This window comes from Tympanuchus pallidicinctus, unplaced genomic scaffold (genome assembly GCF_026119805.1).
Source record: "Tympanuchus pallidicinctus isolate F22 unplaced genomic scaffold, pur_lepc_1.0 scaffold15, whole genome shotgun sequence".
In the NCBI taxonomy this organism is placed as follows: domain Eukaryota; kingdom Metazoa; phylum Chordata; class Aves; order Galliformes; family Phasianidae; genus Tympanuchus; species Tympanuchus pallidicinctus.
In genome coordinates this window covers 22,232,010-22,255,638 of record NW_026294669.1, presented here as the reverse complement: position 1 = coordinate 22,255,638, position 23,629 = coordinate 22,232,010, and the positions used below count along the sequence as shown (strand labels likewise).

At 37.0% G+C, this 23,629-nt stretch overlaps 1 protein-coding gene across 12 annotated transcripts in view; it reads left to right on the top strand.

Annotated features, from left to right (window-relative positions):
- Window positions 1-23,629, top strand: part of ZNF385B (zinc finger protein 385B) — a 154,647-nt gene that overhangs the window by 127,032 nt on the left and 3,986 nt on the right. For all 12 annotated transcript variants that reach the window (XM_052675540.1, XM_052675539.1, XM_052675541.1 and 9 more), the window contains 3 exons: window positions 5,890-6,049; window positions 21,647-21,892; window positions 23,403-23,581. In XM_052675540.1, the coding sequence (XP_052531500.1) occupies window positions 5,890-6,049; window positions 21,647-21,892; window positions 23,403-23,581 (585 nt within the window). The remainder of the gene's footprint in view (window positions 1-5,889; window positions 6,050-21,646; window positions 21,893-23,402; window positions 23,582-23,629) is intronic.

Genomic DNA, 23,629 nt, shown 5'->3' with positions numbered 1-23,629 from the left:
TCCACATTTTTTGGAGCTTGGGCACTAGCTATTATTGTTGGTGCTAATCTAGTCACTTTCCTCTCCAACTGTACTCCAAACTCAAATATGTTACACCAGCAGTCTGTGTGATTTGTTTGTTTGCTGGTGTTTGTTTTTTTTTTTTGTTTTTTTTTTTTAAGTCATCTGTTGATTGCTTCTAAATGAAATATCCGCTTCCCTCAGTGTCCACTGTCCTTATCTGTAGGAAGCCAGTGGGTACCATCTTGTTGATACAGTATCTTTTCATTGACATAAGTGTGTGTCTGCGCAGCTTATTGCACTCTGCGATTGATGACTCTAAGTTGGCGCTGCCTTTTGACATGGTATGCAAAGACTCAGAAATGAAGTCAAAATGCTTTGCAGGAAGATGCAACAGTTGGGTATTAAAAGATGCTGACAGTCAACTTATTATTGCATATATTTAGCTAATAAAAATGATGCAATAATAGTGATCATCTTTTTAGAAAAAGCCAGAAGGCAACTTTATAAAGTTGAGGCTAGTGTTGCCAAATCTTATCTTTGCAAATTTGAATGAATGTAAAAAAGCTAACATGCAAAATAATCAATAGCATCAAATAAAAATCTACAGAACTGTCACCAGCTTTTGGCAAATGTTCTACGTTTTTTCTTATAAATAAAACTATTGGACCTGATGCTGAGAGTTTGGAGCATAGCAGAGCAGGTAAGGGGTAATTAAAAGCATAAATCTCGGTATCTTGTGAAGGCAATGTTCTGTTTTGAAGACAGATCTGACAAAATGATGGAAGTTGTTAACTTCTTCATGACAGAAATACTGTGTGATTACAGGGTGCAGAGTTATAACATGCTGAAAGTTCTGTTCCAAACCAACTATTTAATAAAGCAGCTAAGTTTGACTAGTTGCTTTCTTATGATGTGACCGATTTTCACCACTTTTCCATTTTTTCATATTAATCTTCCTTAATATTTGGAGCAATTTAGTTTCACAAAGCTACTGAGAGCTGAATTTCAAAAATAACACACAGCTTTGGTTTAACAAAAGTATGGCTACTTCAGTTTTACAGATTACTTCAATTACATCCATTCTTAACATCAATTGCATCTACACTTAATATCAGACTACAGTTAAAATTATTCAGCGCAGGTGCATCATGTTGTCACTGAAGAGATCTGATAGCTTCATATTTCTTCTCTACGCTGCAATAAATTCAGTTAATTAGCCATTCGTACCCCAGATAGATTCTCAAACTGAGTCAGTTGTGAACTGTCAAAATGAATAGTGCTGATTTCAAATATTCTGTCACTCCCTGCTCCTGACAGGGGCAATTTCTGTCATTTTTTTTGTACTGTAGCTGTAACTGAATTTCAAAGGTTTCTTGAAGGTAATATGGCAATCAATGACTGTATGATCTGCATGTTTCCTAGTTTGCTTTCTCTCTGTATTTATCTGTAAACATATATATATGTAACTTTTAGCAAAGCTACTGATGGCATTATATGGTAATCATATTCACACATTCCAAGAAAGCATGCTTACATGTAAAGATGAAGATTTGCATTGCTGATGTTTTGTTAGATGGAATCTCATATATAAGGCAGTGAATTATGGCTTTGTATTGCACGTAGACTTACAGACAAACATGCTGATGCTTAGCTTTAAGACTTAGTTGATAATCAAAAGCAGAAATTCACAACAAATTTTAGTTTTTTAATAAAATCTAACACTGTGTGTCTCAATGGAAAATGTGTTCAAGAGAGGAAAGGCTTCAACCAAGTCATTAATCTTACAGCATTCTAAGTTTGCTAAAAATGTCATAATATCCCAGAATCATAGTTTCCTTAGAGTTGAAAGGGTCCTCTGAAGTTTATGTAAGCCAACTGCCCTACAATGAACAGGGATACCACAGCTAGCTTCTCAGCAACTTGGAAAGCGTTTGGTTAAACAACAGTCATAGTAATGAGAGTTTAAAATTTTAGTTTATGATATGTTTAGTTTTTAGAATATAAGAAATAAATGTAACAATTTGTTTGAAATAAAGCATTAATTATGTAAGTACTATTGAATTGCGACACAATGACATCAACAAAATTATTTCACTTCTTTGGTCTATTCTACTGTAAAAATACACTGGAATAAATCACTGTGCAACTAAAAGGCATCATGAGTCTGAGTATTGTGACATCACTTAAGGTTATTTATTTTGGCTTTTAGAGCTCTTGTTTTCTTTTCTCATTTTTAATTTTATTTGTTATTTTACTGGAGTTTATGTTAAAACTGGTAAGTTCCCTTTTATGTAACGTGTCTCTTAAACCTTCTGCGTGCATAACTTCTGGATTGTCAGAGCAAATGGAAATGAACATTCAGTTTCTTTTTTAAGCTGAAAAAAGTGAAAGAAATCGTGTTGTGGCTTTTTCCAAAGATATGTTTAATAGTTCAGTCACACATATTACAGAAGCCCATAACTTGTAATGTATTGCTGTATTGTGCCAGAAACAAGTTTTTAATGGGAATTGGAGAAAATAGGCTTGCATATAATGTAGTGCAAATATCTTATAAAAGTAGGGTTAGTTATGCCCAGGACATTAATAATCAGAATAATTGGTACTGGGAATAATCATAACACGCTTTCTAATTTCAGATTGCCATGGATGCCCTTTTCTTTCGTTTATCATTATTCCAGGAAATTATAGAAAGTAATCATTTTTTGTAAGAATCAGAGGAAATTCTATTCCATGTTGTTTCCACATTTTCGTTACCAAAAGCAATGGAATCAAATGATTTATTTCATAGTGGGTAATAAGCAAGCTCCAATTTGCAGATACCTTTGAAAACATTACTTCAGCACCCCGTGGGATGCTCCTCTGACTTTATGTTTGAAAAGAGTTTTTATATTGTCATGCACAGAACATGTGTTGAAAGAGCCTGAGAACCAAAGGTTTAATGAAAGCCAGGGGCTAGAAGCTGAGGCTAAACAAATTCAGTGTAAAAATTAATAGAATATGCTTGAAAAATTTTACAAAATGTGGTTTTTCTGCCCACCACTCAAAAAAGAAAGGCTGGTTTGAGCAGCCTGAGGAAGACTGACATTTTTGGACACTACGCTTAAGTGGTCACCACAGCACTTTTGGGCCACATAATGTACAACCATGGATTTGTTAGTGCAAAGATAGTAATTATGCAATTTAAATAAAAGGTGAGGCCATGTGGCACAATCCAGGGGGCTTTGTTTTGTGTTTATGGAAGTCTTAATTTTAATTCTGCTTGGGCTTGTTTGTTTTCAACAGGTCTCATGTACACTATGTGAGGATTGAATGAAGGGAATCAAAGACTATCGTAGGTTCTGACTGATATTGCTGACACTATTATTGCAAATATCAGTAGAAAGGCTTATTATCAAGGATTTGACTGACTAAGCCTTTCTCTTGAGTGCACCTATGTCTCCTGTGTCGTAGCTTTGGCCCCAGACAGTACATGGTCCTACCAACAGCACAGTGCACATGGAGCAAAGTTCAGTTATTTAAAGGGACATCATCAACTTGTCATCAACTTTAGAGTGCTCCAGTGGATACCTTTGTCCTTGCTTTTATTGGAAATTGAAAGTATCATAATGGAAAGGGTATACACACCCCTTAATTTTGAGCTTTGACTTCTGTACATATGTACAAGCCTGTGAATAGTTGATTTAACTTTTTTTTATGCTTGATGCTCCTTCTAGCTCATCATGTAGCAACAGCAAAGTGCAGAGAAATGGACAAAGCTTGGCAAAAGTGGAGAGAGGCAGGGTGATGGCACTTTGCTCCTGTTCTTACTTAAGATGCATCGCACTAACAGGGTGCAAACAATCTGCACTCCTCTACTTGCTCAGAGCTGAGGAGCTCCAACCCAGAAGTTGACAAGTGTCCCTTTAAGTAGTGCATGTAGTAGTAGTGGTTTAGCTGTGTAGCTTTTCTTTATAATCCTTAAATTGCGTTTGTATCATGTCTTAAATTCCAAAGATTTTGAAATCATCATATAACTTAATAGCAAGTGATGAATAGAGTTTCTACTATTTTTATAATGAAGATTGAAAATAGTCTCAATTTCAAAGGAATTCAAAGTGAAGTTAATCTAGGAGCTTTTCTTACTGAATGCTTGCTTACTGCAATCTGTTTTAAAAATATATAGTCACAACATGTCACTATACACGCTGTCCTTTTGAGGTAGAAAGCACTGTTTCACAAGGTGTATAATCACAAAGCTTCAGTGTGTAAGAACTTCATCCTCTATTTTAACTGCAGTTCTCCACCAGTTTTAAGGTACATATAGTTTTTGTGAAGGTTCCACCGAACTGTCTATTCTGTTGTCTAGTCCAGCTGTTTCTACTGCTCACTTATGCTCTTCCATACAGTAAAATGTTTATTACATGCTGTCCCACGGTGGTTGTACTGCAATGCCTATTTCTACTGATCTTATGACAATTTCCTCGTTATGGCAGCACTCTTTCTAACATCTGAGATGTTTGGATCCCATAATTGCTTTTTTAAAGCATGTGATTTGTTTCATTTAACACAATGAGCTAAATAACGTAAAAAGTGTTTTTTGCATGATCTAGCAAAAGTTTCCTTGCACTGATGTTGTTATATACCAGGTGCCAAGGTGTGGTCATCTTGCTACATGAAGCATGCTTTCTCCAAGCATTTTACTTTGAATTGTACTACAATATTAACTTGTATAGTTAATATGTAACCTTCAATAGAGGCACCTAGTACTACCTCTCAAATCATTAAGAAAAACATAATTGAAAATGGGAAAAATGTAATGCTGAATAGTATGACGGAAAATGTTATGAAAATAGTTTGTGTTTTGTATGAAACTGTGTCCAGAAATGCATTGAAGGACATTAGTGGAAATGTCCAGACACTTGGGTTGGATTAAGTTTGTAATGTCTAGGCTTTGCAGCTAATGAAGTGGCCTGACTTGTCAAGGTAGTTATAGACTGTCAGGAAGAATAATGGGGTCTTAAAATCAGTGAATAAGCATTTGTTTATGTGTCTATAGTGGTGCAATTTCAAAAATGATAAGCTAGTCTCTGTAGATAGTTTTAGGACAAAGGTGAGGTAAACATTGCATCTTGGTATCTATTTCTGTGGTTCTATCTGGGCAGACCAAGAAGAGTACATACATTCAGTGCTTCAATGCAGGAAAAGAAAAGAATGCTTAGTCTTGGGGGTTGGGAGGTGTGGAAGAAAAAAATATATATATACACACACACACATATGTGCGAGGCAATTTATAGAACAATCAAGACTGATAAATATTTTCAATTCCTGTGTTTGAAGCTGTTGAAGCTTATAGGTATGGTGTTTCTTGTTTTTATCCCTTTCTGCTTGATCTAATAGTGAATTTATAATGCTGTTAATGCTTGTTCCAATTGGTGTTAGTGTAACAATGGAAATACTTGGACTTCTTTGCTAGATCAAACAGAAAGAAATGGATTTTTTAATCATGTTACAGGGTGATACACGTTTCTAACTACAAGCAATAAAGACTAGGGAACAGTTCATAAAAATTGAGTAGCATCTTCCTCAACTGGGCATGTTTACATTTGTATAGCTCTTTAAATCTTTAAGCAGCATGGAAGTAAAGAATTAGATTAGAAGTAGCAGAGCTGTATCTAATCCTGATGCCTTTTTTTCCAAGTTCACAAAAGCATGTGCTGTTCATTAAAATCCTGTTGTATGAACATATGAGAAATTACATATAGGAGAACTGTTACTATAAAGCTACTATAATTTTTCAGCTGGAACAGTATGGTGCCTACTATTGAAAGTGTCACTTTTCTGCCTTATCATCCATTGTGTTATACAAAAGTACAGATAAAAGTGAGCCTGATTTGTTCTCCTTTGTAGAGCCAGGCCGAGGCCCATTACAAAGGAAGTAAGCATGCCAAGAAGGTGAAAGCACTAGAGGCAACGAAAAATAAGCCAAAAGTTGGGTCTTCCAAGGACAGCGCAAAGGCTAACCCAAGCTGCTCCACGCCAGTCACAACCAACATCTCTGACAAATCAGGTCAATTAAAGCTTTTTGTTCTATCCATTCTTTTTCTCCTTTTGTAGATGTGTATATGAAAGACTCTTATTGCATGATGCTGATCCATATCTTGTCTTTTCCAAACTGTTTGTTATATTTTCTTGTATGGAATTGATTAGTTTTGATGTTATAAAGGCTTTTTTCCCCCCCTCCCATCTGAATGTTGACATTGGTGAGTTAATGTTCTCTTAGCAAATTTACTCATATAAACTGTTATTCATGTGGCAGTAGTAATGGATGTGGGTGGGTGTCAAGTCTGAGATGTGTGTATTTAGCTGAGGCACAAGAAATTTCTCTAAAAAAAATTTTCCCTTCTGAATAAAATAATACTGCTCCTGTAAGAAACACACCCACAGAAAGGTAGTGAAGCCTCATGACACAGCTATTTCCTGATTTCCACAGCTCGTTAGTGTTTTAACATCTTTTTTTTTTTTTTTTCCCCTCATGTCAGTAATCTGAGGAAGATCAGTAACACTAATTGCAGTGCAGTTGTCTGAGCCACTTTCAGCTCTGTCAGTGTTGTGTTACCAGGTGAAATAAGAGAATTTCCTGAACTGGCTGAGAGTCTGAAATATTGCACTAGTCATCCAGGAAAGAACACCTAATGTGGGTTAACCAACTGTTGGTCTGATCAGCTGGTTGTGTGTGATAAGCTTGCTGCTGCTTTGATAGCCACTTATCCATTTATCTTTGACAGAGCTGAACGTGACTCAGATTCCATAGAATAATTGGCAGAAGTAGATCTCTATCAAAACTAAAGAAATGGGGGGAAAAAACACCCAAATTTCCATAACATGGCTATTTGTTTCCTTGTTTTGTCCATACCAGCAAAACCGTCTTTGGGTCCTTAGCAGTGCTGATGGGTGCCAAATTTTGGGATGATTCACCCAGAAAATCACGCTTTAGATTTGAGTGAGTTAACTTGAATCCAGTAATATGTCCAAGGAAACAAGCCAAGTTACTGTAAAACAGTAGCAAGCTACTGTCTGCTTTAAATAAAATGTGCATTATCGAATGGGAAGTGATTTAAAATATTTGTTAAATATTTTACTGTCTGTACCACTAAAAATAGCTTCAGTTAGAACAGTTTACTATTCCAGGTATAAACTGTAAAATCTCAGGCAACTATTTAGGAAGATTTCCATTAAAACTTCAGAGGAATTAACGTGTTGCAATATATGCTGTGAGCACATAGCTGTGCACTGTGCTGCCCTACTTGTGTCAAGTAGCACAATTTGCATCCTTGTTACCAACCCCCTTGTCTTCCTTTCCAAATATTTTCTGTAAGTCTAGCACTGTCTTACCTGTCTCTTAGGCCAGACTGCAAGGTCTGTCCCTGACTTAATTTTCTTCTCTGTGGAACGTATCTGAAGTCTTTCATATCTTTGTGTTCACTTTTTGAGAGGAGTTAAAATAATGTAGCCAACAATAAAGGAAACCTGTTCCTGATATTGCAGTATTTTCCCAGTTTTGACATTATGTTGTTTTATGCTATTAATTACTTGACAGAAATCAAACAGATTGCCATCTGTTGAATTATACAACTGCAAGTGTTTCTACATTCAAAATAAATCATAGTGGCCATTCAGTGTAATGCTGTCTTCCAGCCTGGGGAAGGGCAGAATGCTTGAAGGAACTATATCCCATCACTGCTGGAACTGTTGGTTAACCACTGTAAGGATTGTTAGGTTCCAGAGAAATATCCCTAAAAAAAAAAAAAAAAGAAAAAGAAAAAAAAAGAAAAGAAAAAAAAATCATTCTTGGTGTCCTTTCCTTGAGTATGGAAGGACAGGATGAGAAACTAAGAAGGGAAGAAAGTTTTAAGTTTGTGTTCCTTTGTTACGTGTTGCACTTGCGCTGGTATTTATGAAGAATGGGTAGGGAGTAGCATAGTGCATTGACAAGTTCAGTTTACTATTATGTTATGTATGTCTGCTAATAAAAGGACACAACAGGCATGACTCACAGCTTTTCTGATGTGCTGTCATTTTGAGTGACATGTCGATGTCTGCCCTGGAGCTCTCTAGACAGAACAGTTGCTATATGTTGAGCTGAAATGTCAAATTTGCTGCAAAGCTACATCTTTTGTGGGTCAGACACAACTGTTTTGGATGTCATGCTATTTTTCAGAAGTAGTAGATCCAGAAAAATAACTTCACCATTAGCTCGGTTTGTGTGATGAATCTATCAGCTGTTCCTTTCAATGTGGGAAGTGTGGCTGGTGGTAGAGCTACAACAGTTAAATTAATATTTAAGGTGTTTTGAGGGGTTCTGAGGAGGTTGTGGCTTCCTGCAGATAGAACTTGCCTCAGCTGGGTGTACTTTGGAACCTGGTCTGAGTATGATGCCCATTTGTATGAGAGTCGTGGTCTCTGCTGCTCTTAACAACACAACATGATTTAAATAACTTTTGTAAATTGATCATCAGCAACCATGTAATGACAAAGCTGTAGTACACTGATGCTGAGTTTACTGCATCCTCAGGTAAGTGTGTATGTTTATGGTTTGGACTGTACTGCTTGTGACATTGCCAACTTTTTTGTTGGTACTTTAAGGTATAGTTACAAGGCAGCAGCATTAATAGGACTGGGGGCTGCTCTTTCATGTTGGGCAAAGATTACCTTTCTTCCCTGTGGAACCCCAGGATTTCAGGATGGCTTCACACAGAAGTGTGCATGTATGAGGAAGACCCCATTAAGTGATTAATGAAGTCCTTTAGACTGAAAGATATTTATTGTATTTCTGTGTTGTACTCAGACACATGAAATTTATATATGCATGTATATGTATTTCCAGAATGCACAGCTTTAGAAAAGGGCACAGGCAGCAACAAATACGTAGCAGAGTTTAGAATATGCTGAGTACATTTTAAATGTGGCTCTGAGGATGTAGCAGGAGCTGGGGTCCGTGATCCCAGCATAGCATCATCTGCTGTGAGCAGATATGCTTACAGTGAAATGTCCGTCAGGAATATATATGGTAATAAATGGACTGAAATGTCACTATTTACTTATCAAACAAATACAAAGTCTTTGATCATACTTCTAAATCAAAATAAATTTTTCAAAGTGAAGCAGACAGATGATGCATTATTACTTTCTTTGCATTTTGCTTTGATATAAAACTCAGAAAATAAATACAACTGTTTTAACCTTCTCAAAAGTCAAAACCAGGATAGAAAAATAAGACCTTTTTCTGTCTTTCAGCCATTCTAGATATAATCTCTTTCCCATGCGTCAGTGAGAGCTGTTTTTGAAATGATATAGATGCACATTTCAAGTTCAGTTCTCATTCAAGTAAGATCTTCAGGCTCTGCTACCTGGGTTGTGTTACAATTGATTCCTTTGGATGGTCTTTGAAAAATCCTTTTTGTTCAGCTTGTATATCTGCAGTATTAGGCATGCAACCAGGCTGAATTCTGGACCTGTTTCAAATTCTGGCTTCTCTCACTATAGCTTTGTTCTGTAAGTGCATCTCAGAGCAGCTCAGTGTCAAGTTCGTGGTGTTGTGACAAAGCATGAGCGGTCCTGTGCTGATGTGCAGTGTATGGTGAGGACAGCAGTGATGTCGTGTAACTGGAATGCTGCTACTTGATACAGCTGGGGCTCTTAGGAATTACCCTAGTTATTTCAGCCTGCTGGAGTTGCCCGGTGAGTTAGCTTTAGTTTTGAAAACATCCTAGATCTGTTGATCAACAGAAGTGCTACTTTGTCTTGTAGACATATAGTAATAAGTTGGCTTATATTAGATAGGACTGGCAGCTCCAAGCTTTATTAAAACAGTTGACCTTGAAGGCTTGTCTAAGGTTTATTAATTCATTGAGGGCTTCTCTGTGGGAGCTTTGACAATAAAACTGATTTTTTTTCCCTTTTATTCCTAATAGTAGAGTGCAACATATTAAATCGCATTTACTCAGGCATATTACAGTGGATTGGATTTCCCCAGTGTCCCAATTACCAGTGCTGTTTATTCATCAGCTGCAAATGAGGTGTAATGTCCCAAGGGAGGCTTTAGTTCATATTTTACAAGTCCACCATCAGGACACCCCCTTAGTCATGTTGCTTGAGTTGCTTATTTTAAAGTTCTTCCTGCCAATGCTCAAATTTTTAACTTTTCTGTGTGCTTCTCTGTGCTTTAAGTAGTCATTCTGCAATTTGATGTTGATTAACTCCTGAGAGCTCCTGGAGGACTCAAGGTCTTTCTTCACTCAGCCTGTCATAATGTTAACTCACCCAGATCTAAATCCCCACCTCAACTGAAAATGACTACGGGTGCCATTAATAGAAAAAATAAGCTCTGTGACTGACACAACTGATGAGTTGTTGCAGTGCCTGTTCAAATTGAAAGAAGTCAATTTTTTCTTTCTTCAGCCATTATATCAATCAGGATGCGTAAGCTGGAGATCGCTTTGTGGAAACTGTAAGCCTTTTCTCCTGCCATAATGTAAAAGTAGAAGTTCTGCATTAAAAAATACATTGTAAGATTAAATAAGACTTTTTTGGAGTACTTGGATGTGTACTAGAACATTCATGTGACCTTTATCAATAATGCAATGCACTGTTATTACTTCTTCCAGTTATAAAAATTGGAATTTTGTTGAGTAGTTTCTTAATTGGCATTCTTAAAATCATACATGTTTTCCTTACTTTGGGTAGAGAAAAAGACATTAGGCTAAACGAGACTGATTCTGCTAATGTATCTGGACTTTGAGGCACAGACTCTTGGCTACTGTTTTTTTAGTAATATATCTACAGTCACTTAAGGAATTCATTTATATATATTGAATCCCTCAGCAGCTCTTTTCTTCTTACATCAGACATCTGTTTTTCTTGTTTGTTTCTGTTAATGATGCCTGATGAATATCCAAAGATTATTTTGAATGGTAATGCAATGATAAATGAATATAGAATGTCACAACTTACTAGCTTATGATAGAACAAATTTGTATATTTCCACAGAGAACATAATGCCATAGAGATGGCACAATGACCTCAACTATTTTGTGTGACATCATTCTTTGTAATGGTTGTTTTTGCAACATATTACAAGACATCTTGAGTGATCAGGTGAGAAAGTGGAAGAAGGAGAAAAGTGAGACTAAAAAGTAGCAGTTAGTAAAAAGCAGGTGTAGGACTGAAACACCAATGTCACTCATCTCCTTTGCTGTGTTCTGCTAGGAAGAATGATGTTCCTGTGGTATCTGTAAAGATGAGAGTTATAGATTGGGATTTTGTAAAATTTCCCAAAGAAAGAAATGATACATCCATTTCGGTTTCCTCAAGAAACCGTTGTTCTGTTGGTAAGTGACTACTGTTTGCTTAGGAAACATTTCATTTTTGAACCAAGCACAAGGTTTGTTCTTGGATGACGAAGGAATTCAAATCAGGGGAAGTTCTCTTAATCAGAGATGGACTGAAATTAGGCCTTTAAATTTGTTAGGAAGGAAAACTCCAAATAAAGACAGCTCCTGGTTGTGTTTTTTTGTTTTTTTGTTTTTTGTTTTTTGTTTTTTTTTTGTTTTTTTGTTGGTTTTTGGTTTTTTGGTTGTTTTTTTGTTTGTTTGTTTGTTTTTTTAACACACCTGGGAGGGAGTAGCTTTATTTGTACTTAATATTTCCTTATTAAAGAAATATATTGCTGAAGAATTAAGGCCATGCTTCTGATGCCAGACACGGAGCTTCCTCACATAATCAGGGAATAAATAGTAGAATGCTGGTGATTACTCATGCAGTTAGGAGTGGATTTTATCTGGGTCTGGTTTGTCAGAGTAAGAGGTTTTGTTGTCTCTAAAATCTGAGAATGGAAGGTCTTTCAGTGACTTTAGTTTCCAAATATAAACTAATATGTTGGACTCAAGGCTGTCACTTCAGGATATTTTGGTTTAGCATCTAAACCAGATAAATGTTCTATTTCAGAACCAGTTTTTTCTGGAAAACATGTACATAAACATAAGTGAGGAAACAGTCTCATCAGTGGCTTTTTTCTGTATTTCTCACTAACTATTCTTAAATAGTTAAAGGAAAAGATTTCTAAGTGTACTCTAGTAGCAATTTTCACACATCTAGATTTTTTTTTTTGGTAAACATTTTTACTTATATTTATCTTCATTTTTGTAACGTGTTAGCAGCATTTAGAAAATAATGTCCAAATGCTTGTTCAGAAATTCAGAATCAAAACCAAAGCAAAGATGCCTGTGGCTGACACATAAGACAGTAAAATAGGTCTTTTGAAAATCCTCCATATTACACTTCTGGCTGAAATTATACAGCCACTGCATTACTGAATTGGTGTGAGAAAGACGCTACACTTCCTGCAGCATAAAAATGCCTACGTAGTCAATAGGTTGTGTTTTATTTCCTTATTCCTTATTTTCAAGGAGAGTGAAAATACTTCTGTGTCTGTTAAGCAAATTATATATATAATTTATTGGATAAATCTTGAAAGCATGACTGAATACTTGCAGTCCTCAGGCAGACCTGCCACTGAAATCAGTGAGAATGCACAATTATAAATGTAATTTAACTAAAATGAGCATGAGTGTTTCATAGTTGGCTTCAGTGGCAGTTCTGTCTGGACAAGTACTGAATCAGTTGTTCAGACACAGGCCCGTGAGAAAGCACTTGGATGTAGAGTGTCAGCTCTTCTTGATTCATTTATTTAGACACCCATAAATTTTATATTGAATTTCAAAGCACTTTAGCAGCTATGGGTAGAATTTCAAGAGTATTTAAGCACAAAATGCATGTGAAATGTATTTCTAGTAATATATTTTCAGTTCACAGGTAGAGAACATAACATTAATTTTATAGTTAAAGAAATGATCCTAAGCATTTTTAGGATGTGAGGGATACCTAGGTAGAATATGCGAAGTTTGTTATAATCCTTGAGTATTATTTTTCTAAACATGCTTATACTGTTAAAAGACTGTGGAAAAGCTTACATTCCTGTACCAGTAAAACAAATGTGTTGGTTTGTAATGGGAATATAAAATATTTACTGAACAGTAGATGTCTGATGTCAGAGAAAGGTACATTCTATCAGCTAGAAGATTTATTGTAGCATGGACAAGAGTAACATTTTGTAATAACAGATCATATACTATATTTCCAACTTTGCCCAAACTGTGTAAAACTTTTCCAAGTTGGTTTTAAATTTTTCCATCCCAGCCAATACAAACTGGCATGGCTTAGAAAAGATGAAAGCTTAAAATAATTTTGAAATAAATTTGGCTTGGCAAAGAGCGACATTACCCAGGAATGCAAAGCTGCAAGACGTTCTCACTTTAAGGATACTTCCTGAACAGAGGGATTTTTGTAAAGTGAGCTGTCCTTGTTGAGATGTAACTTTTACATAGTTACTTTGATTTATGTTTTTTTTTATGTATGTACCAGCATACCTGGAAAAATAGCCACAAATATGCTAAGAATTGACAAAAAACTGTAGGTGATACAGTAGGATCATTTCAAAGGCACCCAGCAGTTGAAACACTGGCTTACCCCTGTTCAAGAAGATATATGGATAGAAACAAATTTTACAATGCAAGATTTTGCACTTTCAAACACACATGGGCTTTTGAATATTTTCTTATTCTCAGACTCTTTCCATAAGAATTATGCCCATCTCAAATTTCAAAACCAAAACTTGATAATGTTGCATTTTTAATCCAATTAGTTGCAAATATTTCTGTTACCTTAAAAAGGGACAAGTTCCTTTGTAAGTGTCTTTACTAGGCCAATTCAGAAACAAAATATCCAAGAAATTAAGTATCAACATCACTGTTGTATCATAGCCAAGCAAGCAACACTTCTGAAATGAAAATGATACTTCAGCTCAGCCAGTTGGAGAGTAGTGATGCAGTTAATCAAATAATCAGTCTAGTTACAGACCTAGCTCAATATTGCAGAGACACCAGACATCTCCTGATGTAGCTTCAGTATCTCGACAAAATATGTTGTAGCTTATTTCAGTGCACATTTGTGCCTGAAATGAAAAGCTTTATATTTATAGCTTCCATTTGTTTCTCATCTTTGTATAGAAACAAAATTGGTTTTCTTTAGAATGTGTCAAACAGATTTATTTCATATAACAACCTTTCGTTATGTGAAACCTAGTCATTTTTCAGATGGGCCTCAGGTACAAGGAAGAACATTTTACGAGAACTAAAGGTAATCAGTGAGTTAACAAATTCATTGTGCCATCTGATTTGCATGTAGGTTTGCAGTGGAATTTTTCTAGAACAGAGCCCTACGGGTTTTTCTGCCTCATTTCTCAGTAGACTGCACAACTGGTGAAATAGTAGATATTTTCTCTGGCAGCCATTGAAGTCTCATTATTCAGCAAATGTGGAGATAAAACAGAAAGATTTCAAAATCCTTTGTCAAAGTTAGCTAACTCTCTTAATGAGAGGCAAGAAATAATCTAATGCTCTTTGTTGTGGGTTTGTTTTTTGTTTTTTGGTTTGTTTTGGTTTGGGTTTTTTGAGCAATGAGTGGTGAGGTGCAGGACAAAATGCCTGCAAATGCTGTGAAGGTTATGACCTCTAGTGACTTAATTGCTTTCCTGCTATTGCTTTCATGGCATATATTACTCATAGTGCTCATATTTTTCCTCATAAAAAGGATAATTAATTGTTTAAACGCATGCTTTATTCCTTTATAACAGTGTGAGCCAGCAGATGATAAGACCTTCTGTGAAGAACAATGGTTTGATCCTTGCTTTTTTCACTGGAGCTATTATCTGCCTTTCCATTCAGTAGAGTTTTTCTGTACTGAGGAAGGCTCTTCTTGTCCTTCTATTAATTCTGTCATTGATCTTCTTCTCCCTCTGTGTCTTATTTCAAGTCAAACAGGACTACAGCAACTATTGTTTCTAGTGTGTTGACATATGGATCGTCTTCCTTTGCACAAACCTATATCCCAGGGTGAATCCTAGAGTTTGTTTATCCTTTGTGTACAACATGAATAAATAAGCTTTTCCCACCTTCAGGGTGGCTTTGAATTTTGTTGCAGTATTTCTGTGGTACAGTTTCTAGTGTCCAGTCCTTTCTTCCTTTAACTGCTTCTTGCTAATATTTTTCATGATTTTCCATTTTCACAACGGTGTCATTTTCTGTGTCTTTAACAAATGCAACTGAGTTAAAGTCGAGTATGCTGAGAACCAGTGCTTCAGGGATTCTCCAAAGGGAAGAAAGCAGTAAATCTTCTGTGTTATTTCACTTTTTTTCTCCCCAAGCTAAAACTACTGATTTTCTCTCTCCAATCTCTTTATGTCCTTCACTTTTAGAGTTCTACGTAAGACTGGGTTCTTGCTGTAGTGTGCTTTCAAGATGCTGACTTTTACCTACCACCCCTTAGCTGCTGCAAGCAGCTTTGCACCTTTTCTGGTCCTTCTGTATGTGAAAATCATCCTACCAGCAGCTGCCAAACTTATTTTTGCTATAGTTACCTCTGATTTATATATACATATATATGTGTGTGTGTGTGTGTGTACATTGAATATATGTATATAAATATATATATATGTATGTGTCTGTGATGGACAGAAAAGCAGAAGAAAGCTTGTGTGAAGTTAGGCTGCCACACAGTGATACCTCTGTTGATGACCTGTTGCTCTTTCACTTGTATCTGTCTGTCTTTAGCTGTGATCTCTGCCCTTAAGATGCAAATCATTTGGTCTGGGGACTGTCTTATTGTTGTGTGTGCAGAAAGCTTAGAACAGCAGGGTCAAATAATGGGTCCAGTAATATCAACTCTTTTCAGCATTACCAATGGCTTTATTTAATACAGTCTAGGAAGAAACTAAGTGTCACTTCTTATTTTTTTCTATCATACGTGCCAAACATCCAAAATACTAAGTTTTAACTGAGTTATAATTTTATTTTTAAATTGATACATTTTTACTTTGCCTTTATGGATGCCAATTTAACTACAGTGATGAGCTTTTCAACAGAATTCCTTGTATTATATATGGCTGTAATTAATGTAACTGATTTTACCTTTGGTACACACTTGATCAGGGAGAGAATGTTTATACAAGCTTGACAATATGATTGATTTCCTCTTCCCATTTTGCAATCACTGAATGCTTCATAGGTTGTTTAATGCAGCCCAATACTCTGTCATATTCGGAGATATTGACATTACAGGCAGAACTCGAGAATTGGTTTCCCTCCATACAGCTCCGCTGGCTTGGGAGATATGCCTGCTTTACCTCAGAGTCCTAATTAGTCTCAGAAATCAGCACTTTGGACCAGTAGCAGTGCCCAGAAAAATAGCACAAGTGAACTCAGGGCTGTTATAAGACAATATTTGTGCCACACTTCTAGTGACAGCATAAAGCTACTAAGGATCAGTGCTGTGAAACCCATAAATAAAACACAGACACATCCTCTCAAAAAATTACTTTTGGTTTTAGGTACCGTAACAAATGATGTAGTCAGAAATTAATTTAAGGTGTTAGACTCATCAAACTGCCTGCGTTTTTAACAGTTGTTCTTTTGGTAGAGATGCAAAGCACCGCAAACATGCCTGATAGCACCAAAGGTATTGCAACTGACTATGCATCATCTCCTGTCTGGTAGCATGACATTGGCAACCATAAAGTGATCAAGTTGTACTTTATTTTCTTCATGCACAACTTGCTACTTAAGCTGTTGTCAAACAGAAGTTTATTGGAAATATACATTTTGTGTATCTTCAGTAATAAAAACCATGCAGGTGAGCATGTTGTAGGATGTAAGTAGCAATTACAAATAGTGATGCAGAAAACCTGTATACTACAGAAAAGCTATTTGAATTTCTTAGTTTATACACGGAATATAGAATTTTGCTCTCTCAATTTTTGTTACAAATCTGAATTTAAAATCTGAAGTTTTAGTTACTTTTTCATTTTTAAGAACACCTTCATTTTCATTACAAAGTCCAAATTGGAACTTCTCTGAATGAATCATCACTCTTATACAAGAATGGTTTCTGAAGAGTAAAAAGCAAGATCTACTGGCACATTTTAGTATGACAAGAGATGGTTTTAAGATACAAATTGATACTGTACAAATACATATGTTATAGTATTATAAACTCTTGGCATGAACAATGAACACAATGAACTCTCTTTAAAAATACCTTGTAAATCAAGCTGCTAAATGTTGAAAGGAAAATGCGTGGCATTCATCAATGGTTGATCTCTGTGTGGGGCAGACCATTCACACACTGTTGCCTGGAACCAGGAGAGGAAACTGCTGCACAAAGGTAAAGCAGGCTGTATCACAGGGAAGAAAGGTGTATGGCAGTGGTTTTACCCCTTCACACACTTAGCTGGAGCAGGATTTCAGCTTTAACACCTGGGTCATAAACTATGCAATAGCAACAGCAGGGAGAGCAGCACGATCTACAAAGGAGGAGGGTGCATCACTTGGGCTGGTCATGAACTGGGAGGGACCTGGAGCCTGTAAGGTGTGAGCCTGTCAGATGTTATCCTATGCGATTGTCTGACTTGGATGCAAAAAGCTGAAATGAGGCGCTGCTAATGAGATAAATAAGCCTTGAATTCTAGCGTGATGCTGATGCAGATGCGAGGCGAACAACCACAAATACATGAAAACAACTTCAAAGTGGAATTGAAACAATGTAAGTAGGCAACAAGAGCATTGATATTATTGAGCCCAAAGCAATACTCAATTAGCTGCTTTACTTTTTCCTTAGGCTCTCTTTCAAAATAAATGCAGGCTTCAGTAAGAGCTCAAAATGAATCACTGATTTACTTCTCTTGAGTCCTGAGGAAAAGGGAGACTTAATTTAAAGAGAGGCATTTAGCACAGATGAAATATGATCCTTCTGTGTGGAAAACAAGCATAGTCCAATACAGTGCAGCAGCACGGGTTAGACGTTCAATAGCCCCTTGCATGTTTGTTGGGCAGGATGCGCCCACTTATGTGCTGGTTTGGCCTCTGCCCAGCTCTGCTGAGCTCAGTGGGGTTGGCCCAGGTGGAAATTGGTGCAAGTTTGGGCCCTTGCTCACTAATACTGGCCTTCAGAAGTAGCAAAAATACTCTGATTCTACAGTCATGTTGAACCAGCCCCATGTATTTTGTACAGTGAGCACAGTCTGGAAGCATGTGTATGTGTGCAGGCATAAACTGTCTTTCCTCTGATTTCTGCTTGAAGATGTAATTTAATATAAGTACAATAAGAATGGACTTCTTCCTGCTTTGTATTTACATCTGATCTGCATTTCCTGTGCTTTACACATTTGAATACTTGGTAGGCTTTTCTGTCCCAAACAAAATCGTAGGTAATGGTGTTTTGAATTCTGTAGACTGAAAACAGTAAGCTATTATCCAAAGCCCATCTGGGGAAGTGCAATTTTCTGATTTAGAAAGCAGAAAAAAGAAACAATTCTGATCGCAGCGTGGAGATAAATATGCACTTCTCAGTGTACCTTCTATAGGAGTAAAACTGCCTAATAACATCACTGTTATGATTTTTGAAGATATTCTGCATTAAGCACTCAGAACGGTGGAAGGACACATCAATTCATAAAGGAGCATGTGTCTCTGCATGTACAGGTATAGTCACATGGATGAGGAGCTGATGGTGTCAGGAAGCTCTCCCAGTGATGCTATTACAGGAGCTGTGGTTCTTTTCCAAAGCTGAGATGCTGACAGCATTTTGCATAGGTGGACGCTAGTAATTCCCCTCCACTTCTCCAGAATTTTTCTTGACAGGAGATTATGCATTATATACTCTAGAATTGTTCCGTTTTATCGAGAGTGAAAACACTGTAAATCTTGGGAATATTTCAATCAGCTGTCAGCTTTGGCAATGGGAAGCTGTCACTGACAGTGATGAGTGGCCTCTGTGAACTTGGTCTTATCCTCACTGTTTAGGATTGATCTCCACAGGTGCCTGGTGGCAAAATCCAGAGCTATATTCTCTTATTCCAAATCCTGTCTTACTCTTTTATGACCTGAAAGGCAAAATACTAAGGACCTTCCTTTGCTGGAATCAGGCCCCCACACCTCTGGATGTGATGCCACTTGCAGTCTGGCAGAGTATTGTGTAGAACAAGAAGTCTGTTTTTCTGTAATGTGAGCTCACAAATGGTAGCAGTTCAGTATGTTTCCGTAGTAGATAATTCCCATGATTGGGAACTTTCCATACTGAAATTGTTTAATTTAGAATGTCAGTGGATGTGGTTTATCAAAATTCTGTTTTATTACTCTCAGGTCACACTATGTTTGAGGGTTTTGCAGATGTAACTGATTAGTATAGTGATGTTAAAACTAAATAGTCTATGAGTGGTGATTTAACATCACTTTCTTCTGTCATACTTTATCAATCACAATACTTCCAGAATCTCTTTATCATAAGTTCAATCTACTAATAGTAGACTTCATACTTGATCATTTTGTATGTCTTATATAGTTCATACTGTGTAATTTCAAAGTATTTTTATAGCTACTTAAAAATATATTCAATCCTGTTATTAGAATTTCCTTTTTCCCAGTTTTTAACAATTTAAAATTGATGCACTTCAATGCAGTTCTGGGAAAACTGCCAAAATCTGTGGGCTTGAGTATCAAAATGCCTGTTCATAGTTGTTATGCACTTTCAAGTGTTTGTTGCAGGGATATTTTTTTTTTTCAGAAGTCTTGGTTGCACAGTCTTGGCCAGATGCTTGGAGTGATGTTACTTACTGAGTCCAGTGTCTGTATGCATAAATTGCAAGGGCCCATATTTTACAGTGACGGAGTGTGCAAAATAATGTCTGTTTTTTAAATTGGTTCAACACTTCTAAAACTGTGCTTTAGGTTTCATGTAGGATCAGAGTAGTTTTTAATAGTTTGCTGTTATGTAGGTGTTGTACTTCCCTTATAAAAGTTGGTTCCTGTTGCAGATACTGAATACGTAAAAGTATTCTTTTGAATCTGAAGGATGCTGAAAGTGTCATGGCTTAATGAGAAGAAAATGTGGTGTAAGTCAAGGCAGAGTCTAGCAGTGGTCATAAAGACAGATTAAGGACATTACTTCAGCTCACCAAAACTATTTAAATATTAATTGCTGTGGGTAAATGAGTAAGGACTGCTCTTCTCATCCCTTTCCAGATTTTTTTTTCTCTGAAGTAGAGGAAACAATCATCATATGGACTTGCAGAAGTGATAGTAATGTCAAGTTTGTGGTGTTTCTCACAAGAGATTAGGTATTTATAGATATAAATATAAGCAATGAGTAAGAAAAAAAAAGACAATGGAAGTGGAGCTATATGAGTTTCTAATTTGTTCCAATGGAACAGGAAATCTTAATTTTGGGAAGATGCTCATCTGCATCATCACTTTCTATGCTTTGCCCCATCCATTTTTAATTGTGCCTACTTTTTACTTCTGCTGCAAGTGATCAAGCTATGAGTAATCCTAAATGTAGAGCTGGCTCTTGGTACTGCATTAATCTCAGATACACTGAGATGTCAGGGCTGATCTTGGTTGGTCTCTAGCAAAATTAGATCTCTAGTACCCTTCCACATACTATAAAAAAAAAATCTTAAAAATTCAGGTCATCCGGTGCCAGTGTTATTTACTAAAGTTGGAAATTTGTGATCTTTTGTTCTGCTGATGTAGCAGTTTGCTCAGACTACAACAGGTTGCAGCCTAAGACAGTCATTTCATGAGTCCATTTTGTCAGTACTGCCCATACCAGAGGTGTTGTTTTTTCCCACTTCCATTTCCTGTTCATTATTAGTGAGCTTATACAGGTACAGCCCGTGGTCACAAGGACTTCAGCTGAATAGAGTTCAATGAGCTCTTGTAAGACATCACATAGGCAAGGATCATTTGAATATTGGCTCTGGCACAAAGTGCCTCTTCAGGCACAGTTGAGACATTTAATCTCTCTGTCTTGCAATCACCATCGGCAGAATGAAGTAATACTTGCCTACCTGTCTCACAGGAACATGAGTTATTGATTCATGGTTGTGAAGTGATACAGGAATACGATGAATGCACATTGGAGCTATCATATCTCTGGACGTATGGGGAATTGTTTGAAAAATCTGAAAATATTAACAGCTGTGTATAGTGTTGTACCATACTGAACTCCTCTAGCTCAGAGGAGGGATATCACACGTCAAGACAGAGCTGGAGTCTTTCAGTGCCCTCCAGTGACTTTGAGAAATTTGAGCTATTCCAAAGGCAATATATTGCTTTTCAGGAGCATTTTTGCAATCTCTATTACAAAGCCTTGCATGTTTTTGTGTACTCTCCAGCCTTTAACCCAGGCTGCCTTGGAGATTCCTCGGGTTGTTTGCAGCTGGCCAAACTTGGAGCACAACAGCAGCTGCTGTGAATTTGCTTAAGTCACTATATTCACTGGTAGCCTTAAAATCAAGAAAGTCAGCCCTTCCATCAAATGACATACATTCTGTGGTTGACTTTTAACAAGGTTTCAAGGATGCTGCTGGCCTGTCTAGAGTTAGATAAATTAGGCCTCTGTTGGGATAGGTTCACTAAAACTACAGGATTATTATTGCATGATTGCATAATTATTGCATAGCATATTTTTGACGTAGTTATTTTCCTTCTTTTAGAAGATAAAGGAAAAGTGAAATCCAATGGTGCAAGTCAGCATTCCAGTACAGAAGTGGGTGCTTTTCTTTCCAAAACTGGAGTGGCAGCAGTGGCACCTGTAACACCTGCAGCATCCTCCAACAGCACTAATGGGGCTCCCAGCACAGCCTCTGAGTCAGAAGAGGAAAAAGCCAAAAAACTACTTTACTGTTCATTGTGCAAAGTAGCTGTGAATTCCCTGTCACAACTAGAAGCACACAATACAGGTGAGTGTGTACAGAGTGTGAGTTGTGTGCTGTTTTTGAAAAGGTCAACATAAAAAGCTATTTTTCTGGCACTGTGGTAGCCTCAGTTTACTGGAATCTTTAGTTAAAACTTACAGTGCCAAGTTACAAAAACTTTTCTGGTAATGGTAATTTGATGTATTTGATATTTCATTAAAGCTCTCTATACATTTTTAGAGCACTTCTTCATGTACTCTATAAGCTTTTTAAATCCTTACAGTTCATGTTACCTAGTCATATTCCATCATATTCCGTCATATTCCTCTGTAGCACGAGGGTTTCTAAAATGTGAGCGACATATCTCTTTCATATTTCAGCTTCCTATGCTGTCTTTTCCTGGCACTATATTCAGTAACTTTTGTTATTTGATATTTTCCCTATTTTTAGGATGGATTCCTTAGATTTCATAGGTATCCTGGAATCTTTGGATTGTTAAGTATTAACTATGCTGTCTTCATTCCTTGGATAAATCTTTTTAAAGGCCACCAGCAACAACTCTTAATGTACTCTGGCTGCTCTGTGATGTGCTGGTGATGTAAAGCTTGTTATCAAACCATTTAAACCAATTTTACAGCTGTAATCCCTTCTTGAAATGGCCAATGCAGCCACTTCTTCCAAATCCAAGGATACTTATTGCGATCTCCAGCACCTCCTCTGCTGAAAAGCTGTGGAAATAACTGTGTGCCTAGACACTCTCATTTTACGCTTTTCTGGATGACCTTACAGTCACTGTTCTATTTTAATTATTAAAATTATTTTAAGTATATGCTGCTCTTAAATACAGCAGAAGTCAGTATAGATTTATTTTCTTTAAGACGCCTCTACTAGAGAAATTGTCATGATGGCCTAAAAGATGAATCCAGAAAGCTCATGTCTCTGTTTGGTATAGAATTCCTCTACATTGCAAATCTCTGGCTGATCCAGACCTCCAGAATCACATAGATTCAGAGGAATTCTTTCAAGATCAGCTTTTTCTTGTTGACCATTTGTCAATTCCCACAGTTCAAGCCAAGGATTGAATTTTAGCTCCCAGTCAAGAGAAAATTAGTCAACAAAGACAAGGCTTTGTACAGTGTCTTTTCTTGAATGCATAAGCAGTAATGTGGCTGCTGGCTTAGTCATGGATTCTTGTTTCAAGGCAGTTTTTGAGTGATCACTCCTGGATCATGCCCTTTTCCTGCTGTGCTCCATTAGCTCCTGGGTTCTGTTAGAATAAGCACAAACACGTGGGCTGCGTGGCTGCACACTGACCTCAAACAGAGGCTCAGTGGTGCAGCTCCCTTTCTGTATAAACCGTTCTTTTGTTGCTGGGTTTCCGTTTGGATTGATGAAGTGGGAGCTATGCTGACCAAGAGTAACACCATTATTATACTAATCTGTGGTGGTTTTGAGTATTCTGTCTTGAAGATAAATGTGGGGCAAGAAGTGCCATGGCTAATAGACACTGTTATGTGATGCTGATCTAACTTACCTATATCTGCTTGCCCACTAGGCTCAAAACACAAGACGATGGTCGAGGCTCGGAATGGCGCTGGTCCCATCAAGTCTTACCCTAGACCTGGCTCACGGCTGAAGGTGCAGAATGGCAGTAAAGGCTCAGGACTGCAGAACAAGACATTTCATTGTGAAATCTGCGATGTCCACGTTAACTCAGAAATTCAGCTTAAACAGGTAGCTTGCATGTGCCCGAGTCTTCTTCATAAATTTTAGTTCCATTGC